A 12,756-nucleotide genomic window follows, 5' to 3' on the forward strand; every position below is an offset into this window, starting at 1 on the left:
AGTTCGAGGCCAGCCTGGTCTACAAAGTGAGTTCCAGGACAGCCAGAGCTATACAGAGAAACCCTGTCTCGAAAAAAAAAAAAAAAAAAAAAAAATCCAATAAAAAGATAAGGCTGCCCAGACTTACCCTATAACAAAGCAGCTCAAAACAAAACAAAACAAAACAAAAATGCCTTTAATCCCAGCACTCAGGAGGCAGAGGCAGGCGCATTTCTGAGTTGGAGGCCAGCCTGGTCTACAAAGTGAGTTCCAGGACAGCCAGGGCTACACAGAGAAATCCTGTCTCAGGGAGGGGGGGCTTGGGGGGGGAGCAGCTGAAAGGTATGCCAGTCCAGAGTGAGGGGGAAGGGCACCCAGAGCTGTTTGAGTCGCTGATACTTAGGGAAAGGAACAAGGTAAAACCAAGCAGAACTAATGGAAGCTACCAGCCCTGTACCACTCTAGTCTTCCACACAGGCTCTGGGGTTCAAGCACCTTGACAGGAAGACAGGCCACAACAGAAAACTGAAGTTTTAAATGAATAAACAGCTTCCTGTACATAAATGCTTCATACCAGCACTATTCACAAAACCCGAAAAATGAAGACAACCTACATCTGTGAAAGGATGACAGACAGAATGTGGAATAGCTGTATGCTGGAATATTACTCAGCCATTAAAAACACTACAATACTAATAGGTGTACAGGTTATCCTTTCAGAGTGATAAACACTGTAAAACTAGATGGAGGTGGTGGGTACACAGTACTGAGAAATACAAATGCCACTTTGTAATAGTTGATGACCAATTTTATATTAACCATAATAATAAAAAGATACAAAATAGGAACATGGTCCAAAGAAACCTAAAACATTTTAGATACTTTAATTTTCTGTTTAGAAGCCACTTCAGGTTTTTAATACATTAAAAGATTTCTCTCTGGCATTTTTTGGTAAGTTACTGTGCTTTGTTTGGTAAGGTACTTGATAAATTCTATAAAGTAGAGTCATCTGAAAAGACAGAACCGCAATTGAGAGCATTCCCTCACCAGAGTGATTGATCGATTATTGGTGTAGGGTGGCCCAGATCCTTGTGGAGGGTGCCATCACTAGGCAGATGCCATAGGAGCTGTAAGGAAGCAGGCTGAGCAAGTCATGAAGAACAAGCTGGTCCTTTATGGCCTCAGCTTCAGTCCTGAGCTCTTACCCTGACCTCGCTGCATTGGAGTGTGACCTTTGACTTGAGAGTTAGAAGAGGAAATAAACCCTTTCCTCCCCAAGTCACTTTTGGTCCTGGTGTTTATCACAGCAATACACAGTTATCCTTTCAAAATACTAAGAACGCACTCATAGAAGACTTTCTTACCAGCCGACTCCTTCTCATTCTGTTTTTCATAAAGGGTGCCCACAGACATCAGGAAAACAATAACCAGGAATACTGGAATTCTCCATGAGCCAGCCAGTGATGCTGAAAAGTATTAAGAAGTCATATTTTCAGTTAACAATTTGATATACAGACAAATTAAGAGATTATTTCACAGGGGAAAACATTGTTAAAAGGCCCTCATGCAGGTAGACTAACGAAAGAACAATTTCACCCTTGCTCTCAAAGGATCAAGGCATGTGCCAAACTACCCTTAAGAGGTCAATCTCCAGGCCATCATATGCACCCCCACATACCCACAGGTTTCACATTACCCCAAACTCAAGTTCACCCCTATGCAGCACCTGACACGACGACAAAGTTGTAGACACAAACCCTGAAGTCAGGGAACCAGCCTGGTTCTCTGAAATATCACTCGGTTAGAACTCAAGTTTCAAAAACGGGCCCCAAAACTGTAGCCAGAACTCCCACAGTACACAGCTGAGTCCCCAAGCACCTGCCTTCCCTGAGTCCTCTTCTGCCTTCTGCAAATATAACCTGAGTGACCGACATCATCATCAGGAGACCTTGCAGATAAACCTCATAGTTCCAACTCCACAAGCCTGCAGAGAGTACCTCTTAAAATCAAACCCTGACCAAGACATTTACAGACAGCTGGGCTTGGCTGCTGCTTCCTTTGGGGGAAGGGGGGAGCACAATTTATAAAAATGACTCTAAAAACAACTTTAGGTTATCTGCTGCTCTAAGTTGCTCAACTATTTTCTTTTTAAAGTAGAACTTAGTAGTTCCATCAACTCAGTCTTAAAAGTCTTGCCCAGTCATGTGAGTCATGCTGAAAAGCCATTCAAGAGCATGCAGCAGCACCACCACCACCACCACTCTGGCCCCAGCTAACAGTGAGCTGCAGAGCAGGAAACTCATGACTGAGCACCCTTGACGTGCACCGTCTCTGCTAAGCCATCAACTGTCTTCCCGCTGCTCCCTGAAGCTCTGGCATCTCTCCCTTGTGACACACAACTGCTTAAGCCACTCTTTTACAGGATGAACACCTCTTAGGAAGGGGTTTTTGTATTTCATACACTCTTCTTGTCTAACCTCCTCCCCAATTCCTGCCCCAAGACCTTCTTCTTACCCAGACCCAAACTCTTCAACAAGGCCCAAGCCTCTCATCATCCTTGGTGCTTATCTATCTCCTCCCCAAGCTTGCCACAAGCAAACTGAGCTAGAAGGTTGCCACCACTGCACACTTACTCGGCAAGAACTTAGTAAAAAATGCGGAGGGAACTTAAAGATCGACATCGGAAAGCACAGTATCTTGGATGAAGACTAGCGAAAGCTCAAAGCGCAACAGTTTCTACAGAATATGTTAAAGCATCTTTAGTGCAACACACAAAGACCCACTTCCACTGATCAGCCTCTTAAGCTACAGTTACTGGGCAGCTGTTTTTGAAGAAGAAAGGACTCACCTATATGAAAAAGCAGTATCATCCAAACAGGAATCGAAACTGCTCTCAAATAACGTTGAGTGCTTGCATTCCACTTGAATGAAACCATCAGCACGTAGCCAACTACCAATGTCCAGATCTTAAATAAATAAGACAGAGTTGTAGCATATATACAACAAAGAGCATATGTTACACAACATCTGCAGCATCTGTATAGTGTAAGTATTCTGGACACGGCACAGACAGGATGCTATGGGTAGCCTGCCTGGGTCTTCCTTCTTCATTTAGTTATGTTTAAATAGGCATTTGAAACCCAGGCAGTGATACTTAAATACTTAATAAAGTACATTGTTTTAAGACAGACAAAAGTTCAAAATCCATTTAACTTTTTAAAAAAACAATAGATCTTTATTTTTACCAGAAACACTCATACAATTTTTGGTTTGGGAACTGTTCTAATTCCCCCATTTAACGAGTTTTTTTTAAAAATAAAAGTTATACGTAAGTACCATATTTAAATTACAGTTGATCTTGTAGAATTCCTATAAGTTTCTGTTGACTAATGTGAAGGTGGGGACCCTAAAAAAGAAAAAGGCTAAAAAGATCCCATACTTTAGCCTATAAAATATAAGTAGGAAAGTAGTTATTTTTATTTTTTATTTTTTTTTTTTTTTTTTTTTTTTTTTTGTTTTTTCGAGACAGGGTTTTTCTTTATAGCTCTGGCTGTCCTGGAGCTCACTTTGTAGACCAGGCTGGCCTCGAACTCAGAAATCCGCCTGCCTCTGCCTCCCGAGTGCTGGGATTAAAGGCGTGCACCACCACGCCCGGCTAGTAGTTATTTTTAAAACAAAGAAGAGCTAGCTAAAGGATAAGCCAGTTGATAATCTAAGTGACAGATGTTGAGACCCTAACCTACAGTCATATGCACCAGTTAAAAAGGGTATCTGAAAAAAATATTACAAGAAGAAACAGCAAAAGTTGAAAAGAGAACCAGCCATGGTTCCTCCTCCATTTCCCAACCCTACAGCTAAAGGATTATCACTAACGATTATCACTACAGCTAAACGATCATTACAAGCTGCTAAGGCCCCTACATCCACATCACTCTTTCTTCATGAGAACACTAACAAATAACAATTTGTATTTGTGTGTATGGGTATTTAGCCTCCACGTATGTCCTTGTACCAGGTGTGTGCCTGGTTCCCTCAGAAGCCATAAGAGGACACTGGAGCACCCCGTGTCAAGGTTGTGATAGTTGTGACCTACCACGTGGGTGCTGGTGATCAAAGTCCAGTCCTCTGCAGGTGCAACCAGTGCTCTTAACTACTGAGCCATCACTGAAGCCCTAGTAAAGTCTGTTTTCTTAACCATAGGGGAAACAAGTGGGGCTAGGAAAAAAAAAAAGTAGAGTCTGAAATAGAGTCCTTTTCATAATGAAGATACAATCAATTTCAGTAATTACAAAGTGGTAAAATAGTGACCCTGAGGGAAGGGCTGGACTTCTCCCTATGCCACACAGATCCTGTTGGTCACTCAACAGCCAGACTAGAACCCAGCTTCTAAACCTATGGGCTGTGACATAGGTATAAAGGAATGTGAAGGTCATGAAAATTGTCTGTCAGTAGTATAGGCTCTGAACATGCAACAATGAAAATGTAATCCAAAATCATACACGTAGAAGTCGGAGATGCTTCCTGCAGTGGAGTCACGTGACTTCACTAAAGCCTTGGTTCTGACCTAAAGGGCGCCCTTTGCACTCACAGCTCTTACACAAAGCCTCTTCCTGCTATGGAAAAAGAACATTTTAGGAATTTCATCATTCCACAGCATGTGGGGTACCGACTATTCTGTCTGCATGCACTCTATTAGAATTGTTGATTTTTGAAACTATTTGAATTGCTGACCAAGTTCTTTTTTTGTTGTTTGTTTAGTTTGGTTTGTTTCTGAGACAGGGTTCCTCTGTATAGCCCTGGCTGACCTGGAACTCACTCTGTAGACCATACTGGTCTTGAACTCAGAAATCTGCCTGCCTCTGCCTCTCAAGAGCTGGGATTAAAGGCATCTGCCACCACTGCCTGGCACTGACCAATTTCTTTAAAAAAAAAAAAAAAAAAAAAGGACAAAATCCTCAGGTGCTTTTCGGCTTGAGCCTATGAGAGAACTTCCAGCAGTTTTTGAAATGGCACTAAAAATAGCCTTGCCATTCTGCACTATGTACCTACTTAAGCAAAGCAACACTCTCAGCACTGGTTATAAAAATCAAACTAGCAATGAACTCTGAAGAATACTGAAGATGCTGTGCCTACAGGATTAAACACTCACCCAAGCACACTTATCTCATTACCACACAAGTCTGCTTTAATCTGAAGATATGGCTCAGTGGTTAAGAGCACTAGCTGCTCTTCCAGAGGATCTGGGTTCTAATCCCAGCACCCACATAGGAGCTCACAATCATCTGTAACTCCATCCAGTTCTAGGGGATCTAACACCCTCTTCTATCTCTACAAACACTGCACACATGTGGTACGCAGACATACATACAGGCAAGACATTCATACATATAAAGTAAAAAATAAATTAAAAAATTAAATACAGTTATGATTTATTATTAACAGTAAATGTTTGATTATAAACCTGTCTTATATAGCTACATAACTAAGGTCATATGAAATTTCCTTAGGTAAATAGGAGTCCTAAGTGAAAAAAATTTACAAAGCTCTGGCACAGTACTAGCAAAGCCCACAGGTTACACAAAACTGAGACAGAATGATCAGAGACAAGCTGCCAACCTACAGACCTCAGGTAACCAACCCACGGCCAGAACACTGTGCTGATTCAAGGATGATTATTACATTTAATGCCAAGATGAGCAAAGCTGTGCCTTCAGGTCCAAAACCCGAATGTACAAACAGGGACTGGAGAGAGCACCTAACTCCAGCAGTCAATGTAGAATGTCTGTTTTTAAAAATGCAACTAGACACCAACAAACTGTAAGCAATAAAATTCAGGCTAAAAAAGTGAAAGAAAATTGTCCCATGATACAGCCATGACTAGGTGGGCAGACTCTAGCTTACGAAGAAGTAGAGAGCATCAGCCTGTGTTAGCTGTTCGCAGACGCTGGATGCAGAAAGGTGGCCATCACTGCTGTGATAGAACACAGTGACTACAGGCAGCTGGGGAAGAAAGGGTTTGTTTTGCTTACAATTCCACATCGTAGTCTATCATGGAAAAGAGTCCAGGCAGGAGCTCAAGTCAGGAACCTGGAGACAGGAATTTAAGCCTTGAAGGAAGGCTACTTACTGGCTTGCTCAGTTTGCTTTCTTATATACCCTAGGACCACCTGTGTAAGGGTGGCAACAGCCATAGTAGGATGGGCCCTCTCACATCATTAATAAAGAAAATGTCTACAGACTTTGTCTACAGGCAGTCTGGTAGAGGCACTTTCTTGGTTCCATTATCAAGTTGACTAACAAAAGAGCCAGGACAGTGGGGGACACAAGCACCTGGGAAGAGGCGAGCAGCTTAGTTTTCTGGAGTTCTGATGCAGAAATAGTAGAAATTATGAATTAGCATATTTCACTACAATGAGTATAAATGTTTCCAGCAACTAACAGCTATCTAAAAACAGAGTGAGTTTCTACCTCCTTAGTGTATCCAGACAAATTCTGAGAAGCTGTTATCTCTACTTACAAGGAACCTGTGTTGCTAAGAAATAAATTATATACCTCAGATTTTTTAAGAGAAATTTTGATCTGAAGAAAACTGTTATTTTTATCCAGTAAACATGAAGCTCACAGACAGCCTTCCTTCAGGCTAAAACAACCAGCTCCTCATACCCCCTAACTCCACCTTCAGGACTGTGCTACACAAACACTATACGGTGTGCAGATAAATACACAATATTCAGTTGCTGTTTACAATACAGCTTCAAAAATGGAAATGTATTCAGAACCGGAGGAGTGTGGCGACTATATTCAGCAGCACAGTGTAAATTTATGCATGTGAAGTATGATGGTAAAAATATACTCAACAATAAAACCAATAAAAATCACCATCTTCAGGCAGCTGGATCTCGAGGATGTGCCACATGCTTACACATTGTGGGATGCTCCTTCCCAAGTAGGAAAGAAATGGGGTTCCCTTTAAGATGTGCTTCCTTGGGCCTTACAAAGTTTTACAACCATTTACATGTAGTTCTTCAGAGAGACTCACAGAAATACTGTTTGTTCAAAAGGCAGAGCCATTCACAAACACTTGGCTTTTTGGATAATTTAATTACCAATAGTTAAAAGTGTTTATCTCTGAATTTGTTGGAATACACAAAGATCTGTCATAAACATTTTCTAAAAGACATTCTGGACAAAAGAATTTATGCCATAACAAGATGAAAAAGAATGAACTGTAGCTGCAAGCCGTAACAGTAAAGGGTCTACAGGAGGCCAGCAACCGCCTGATGAGAGCAGTATAGATGGGACTCCATGTTTTAATATACATTATTGTGACACAGGATATGTATGATAGGAAAAACTTTCTGTAGCATAGTGGTTATCATATATATATATATATACACACACACACACATATATCACATTTGTATATATGTATGTATATATGTATGTGTAAATACATGAAAATAAAACAAAAACATATTTGATATGTTCACCCAGGTTCAGAAATAAATTTAGAAGGCAAAGCCACTAACAATGGTAGGTAGTACTGGTATGGAGGGAGTGATGGCAGACAGGGGACAATTACTTTTACCATATAAATTTCTATGCTGCTTAAACTGTTCTTTACATAACAAGTATGGTAAGCTTTTCTAAAACAATGAAAAGTACTTATGCTTGCTCTGTGATCATGTGTCATGCATGTCTCTGTTGTTTGGAAGGAAGGGGATTAAACTCAGCAGAGACCCTCTCACCGAGCTGGCTCTCCAACCATTAAGAGTGTTGCTGTGTCTGGATACAGGACCTCACTGTGAACTGTCCTCAAGGTCACAACCCTTCTGTCCTGGTCTCCCAAGCACTAGGTTTACAGAGCCACCATGACCAAGAACAGGGTTCTCCTCCCTAGTCCAGACAGGAACTTCAGATCCACTCAGCCTCAAGAGCAAACCTGCTCGTGTGGGAATTTTCTCCCAGGCATACATACATCTCTGAACCACAGCTGACCTGAGGACATACTAACATTTATCCTCCTTAAATATGCTGTGCTCTCTCCAAAATACATAATCCAACCATCTTTTAGCACCCGTGTGCTAGACATTACATAAGATGGCATAAAACTTGGCAGCATTTAGTTAGCTCTCCAAGTAAGGCACTCATATTTTCCTTTCAGGAGACACAATCACACATGACATACTTCTCAGTGAAATGGCACAGTGAGGTGCTCAGTGTGTTCAAGTGCATGTGTGCATGCAGGCACACCTAACTCATGTGAGGCAAAGGCTGACGACTTTGAGATGTCTTCCTTACTCATGTCTCCATCTTTTTTCTTCCTTTCTTTCTTTTTCCCCCTTCTCCTTTTCTAGGCAAGTCTCTCAACCTGGAGCTCACCATTTTGCCTGGACTGGCTGGAGAGGAAGCCACCAGGACCCACCAGTCGTCATCTCCACTCCATGGCTTCTATTTGGATTCTAAGGATTCAAACTCAGACTCTCAAGCACTTTACCGGCTGAGCCATCTCCGGGCCCCTCTTCCTAAGTCTCTCTCAGACAGAAGAAACAAGCCGTCTCCCATCACTGCTGGAGCAACAACTACTCCAAGTACTTCACTCTCCTTTAAGACAGCTATTCTGAAAACTGTCCTCTTGGTCATCTGGTCCTTCAGAGTCAGGAGTTTTTATAGCTAAGTCTCTAGTTGTGAAAGAACTTCCTCTCAGCTGCTGTCAGGTAAGCAGCAACAAACCTCTCAAGGTTTCCAAGTGGAAGGGTGTAGCCCTCCCCGAGAGGCTGGCTGGCCAGGGTGCACTTCCTAAGAGCCTCTTGTGGCCCTGAACTAAGAGCTCGAGGGGACTTAGACATCATTCAAGCCAGCCCTTCAATTCGCACAGCAAGGGAGCTGAGTGGCCCAGAGTGAGGCCTTGGTCACAGGTCACAAAGCAAGTTACTGCCACAGCGAAGTTTCTAAGTCAAGGAAGGTCCTCTGATCCTTCAAGCCCTCACTGTTTCCAACACTACTTCTTCATAAAGAAAGAGACAGGAGGCAGGGCCACGGAGAAAACAAAGTTGCTGCTGCTGCTGCAAAAACTAGAAATGGTCTTTTTCCCCTGAACAAGTCTGAACAAAAGGAAAGAGGGGATCAAAATATCCCTGGCAGAGAAAAGGGCTGAAGCAGGGGACACTGGTAACTTTTCACACTTTTCTTGCACAATTGTACATCACAGGGAAAGTTACCCGAGAAATCGGAGCATGGGACATCAGATGACATTTTTCTTAAGCCTTCTGAAATCACTAGGTGAAGACAATATTCTAACACACCTGAAACTGTGGAAAAAGAACTTCTGGTACCATGAAGGATTAGTGGTTCACCTGGGCGCAGTGTTGGGAGGGAACCAGGGTAAAGAAGAGAGCTTAAGTGAGGCGTACAGGAAGAAGACATGAGGACAGACTGCTAACAAACCAAAGTGAACAGAGGCACCAAAAGGAAGCAGAAATGCCAGGACCTGGAAACCTGCACAGACAGCAGGAGAAACAGAGACAGCATGAGCTCCTAAGAGTCCAGGGCAACAGCTGGGATTAGTCCAATTTTTGTGTTCACTGGATTTTTCCTTCTAACTGAAATCAGTTTTTTTTTTCCTCCTAAGTTGAAGATTTAAACACGTGTGCTTGGAGAAAGGTTCTTTGCCCTTACTGAAGGGTACCAGCAGTTCTGACTGCCAGCAACAGGTTCAGAATATGAACTGATTGATCTCTAGTTTTTCAGATCTGACGTCTCTTCCTCCTGCTGGACAGGACTGACACCACAGTGCAGCTGTAGCGCTGTCAGAAGCTAGTTCGGTGCCTAGCACAGAGGACACATGCAAAAGCTGGATCTTTGAACCTATGACTCATCTGCTCCGTGAACGTGGGTCTGCTTACAGGGTACTTTCCTCTCTGCCTCTGTCATGCTGGCTCACATTCGCAAGTTGTCATAAAGCATTAGGGTCGATGCTTTGCATCAGGCAGCCCAGCTTGGGCTCACCAAACCAAACGCTGTGATCTATGAGATAGAAAACTTACGGTAGGCCTCTGCCCGGTTACATGTAGCTTCAACCAGTGTCAGGTGCAGGCTAACACGCCTCACTTCATCCACGTCCTACCCCTATCGGCACTGGCAGAACTCAACTCTGACACTTGTCTGTCTCCAGGTAAGCTCAACCTGCAGCAGGCAGCCAGCTCAGCTTAGTCCTCAGGCTCTAATTCACTCATAACTGTCTCTTATAATGGGTTTGTTGTGCTTTGTAACTCCCTTCTCGTCTCCCTTTCTCCCATCACTGTGACCAAACTACTGTATTAGGAGCCTTTTAGGAGTATTTATTGAAAGGCTATGGTGTAGATCAGTGGTAAACTGTGTGATTGTCACATTTAATTCAACACGGGTAGATACAAACATGAAGACTGACTTCAGGAAAAGGATACTAAACAGGTATATAGACTGAGCTTCACAGGTATTTTCCTGAGTGTGTAAGCCCTTCCACTGGCTCTCTGAGGGACGCGGAGAACTGCCCTATTTCCTCCCATCCCTGCTAATTTACCTCTGAGCTCCACCTCTTACTCCAGCTGGGAAGAATACTATTCACACAAGGCAAGCCTTGCCCTTCTCAGTTCCTAGATTCAATGGATGACACCTGGGTTACAGCAACAGCTGAAATGCTACATAATCTGTAATCATGGCTGAATTTCTTGAGGACTTTTCTTATACACACATAATGGTCTTTTATTCGAGGAATTTAATCCACGTAAACTGACTTCTTCAACAACAAAAGGACACTGATTTTAACTTCCTTTTTTTTTCTGACTTTTTCTTTTTGGAATTTCAACAATTTATTAGATGTATGAGTTTGAGTGAACTTGAATTGCTTTTAGCTTCCCTTTTTAAAAACTATTTTTAAAGATTTTTATTATTTTTATTTAAGGATAGGTAAGAAACATTCATGTGTATGCAGGTGCTTGGAGAAATCTTAAGAGGATGCTGGGATCCTTGAAGTTGGAGGTAGGGGAGACTTATCAGTGACGCAACATGGGGGCTAGGGGCAGAATTCAGAACATCTGGAAGAGCAGCAAGTGGAAAACCTCCTGGCCCCTGAATTTAACTTAAGAGTAAACAACAGGGGCGGAGCTAGCTCAGTATCTACAGCTCAGTATCTGTCTTACCTAGAGCCCACTAACACTTGGGTTTGGTCCCCAGCACAAACAGATACAGATTTGACAGTAATCTTTAAGGCGGTCACACCGACTGAACCTGTGGCCCACAAATGTGAGAAGTGTACACTTACCTCTGTGTATGTCTGTTCCATTAGGCTATGCTAATTTATGAGGCTGAAGGTACAACTCAGTAGCACACATGACACCCCCAGCACCACCACCCCCTGCAAAAGTACTCCTATACAATTATATTCATCCCGAAGACAAAGTACCTGACAATGTGTTCAATCAACTTTAAACAAGAACCAAGAGATGACCTCATGATCCTGGGACCAATTAGCAATCTACCTTTGGCAAGTTGAAACCTGCTCTAGCAAAGAAAGGCAATTACTTTGTAACGTTAATAATCTCAGGGCATATTCACTTTTTCAGTAACAAAGTGAATAAAGGTGAAATAGTATGGGGTGTATACACCTGGATCTCGCGCTGCCTAGGATCTCTCTATTCCAGCGCTGCATTCTTAGCCCCTGTGGTAGTTTATCAACCAACATTCTTAAGATTCTTAAGCATTAAATAACCACTTCATTTTAACCTTGCCCGATAAATATGTGAACTAACCAGCCTGCGACGTAGTCTGAGTCAGGAATTCGTCTCTAAGATTATCTTTGCGATTCCTTCCAGTTCTGAAGTTCCTCGATTCCCTAAGAATGACACCTGGTATCTATCTGTCCTTTAACGCAGTTGCTAACGTAGACCGGGTCGGCCGCGCAATGGCCCCCACAAAAGAAAATACAGTTCTCGAAAGCGCCCAGAGTCACGCACGAACTAGGGCGAAAGAACTGAACTCAGCCAAAGGACCTTTTCCCTAGCGGAGGGCGGGTTTCAAATCACACCCGCCTCTCTGGAAGGAAGCGCGCCAAGTCCCTCGGCCGTGGGAAGGCGCTCACTGGAGGACCTTTGGCCGCCTTGTCGCGGCGTCCCGGGTCCCGCCAACCTCGCACGCACTCCCGGCGTCTCACTCACCCAGAGGCTGCTGAAGTAGTCGAGGCCGCGGCAGATGAGCGCGCCCGCGTGCGCCAGCAGCACCTGCACGCCCAGGTAGCTGCCCAGGCAGTAGAGCCCGTAGAGCAGCGGGCCGCCCGCGCCCAGCAGCAGCAACAGGCGGCGGCGGCGCAGCGCCTGCTCGCCCAGCGCCTCCACGCCGTAGTCGGCGAAGCAGAGCGGCAGCAGCAGCGCGGCCAGCACGATGGGCGTGTGCGCGCGGTGCAGGCGCCGCAGCCACAGGCGGCCCAGGCGCGTAAGCGAGCTCTTGAACGGATGCAGGAAAGTGCCGCACAGCACGGCCCAGAGCAGCGGCCGCAGGAAGGCCTCGAGGATGAAGTACACGAGCACCGCGGCGCCGCAGCACAGGCACACGAACAGCACGGCGCCCGTGTTGTAGAAAGCCTGCTTGATGGGCTTATCGAAGCGCAGCGCCAGCGCCGCGGTACGCGGGGTCTCGCCCGGCCCGACCGTACGCGGGGCCCGGGACTCTGGCCGGGGAGAGCCCCGCGGGCTGGGCGCCTCGGCAGGGCCGCCGCGGTCGGCCATCGCGCCTCTGCCTGGA

The 12,756-nt window shown here is 44.3% G+C and overlaps 1 protein-coding gene across 4 annotated transcripts in view; it reads right to left on the minus strand.

Moving 5' to 3' along the window:
* Tmem245 (transmembrane protein 245) overlaps nt 1-12,756 on the minus strand; it is a 75,779-nt gene extending 63,023 nt beyond the window's left edge. For all 4 annotated transcript variants that reach the window (XM_021161328.2, XM_021161326.2, XM_029475924.1 and 1 more), the window contains exons 1-3: nt 12,174-12,756; nt 2,828-2,945; nt 1,344-1,445 (exon numbers count right to left, since the gene is read on the minus strand). In XM_021161328.2, coding sequence (XP_021016987.1) covers nt 1,344-1,445; nt 2,828-2,945; nt 12,174-12,740 — 787 coding nt within the window. In that variant the 5' untranslated portion in view covers nt 12,741-12,756. The remainder of the gene's footprint in view (nt 1-1,343; nt 1,446-2,827; nt 2,946-12,173) is intronic.

Source organism: Mus caroli, chromosome 4 (assembly GCF_900094665.2).
Source record: "Mus caroli chromosome 4, CAROLI_EIJ_v1.1, whole genome shotgun sequence".
Taxonomy (NCBI): domain Eukaryota; kingdom Metazoa; phylum Chordata; class Mammalia; order Rodentia; family Muridae; genus Mus; species Mus caroli.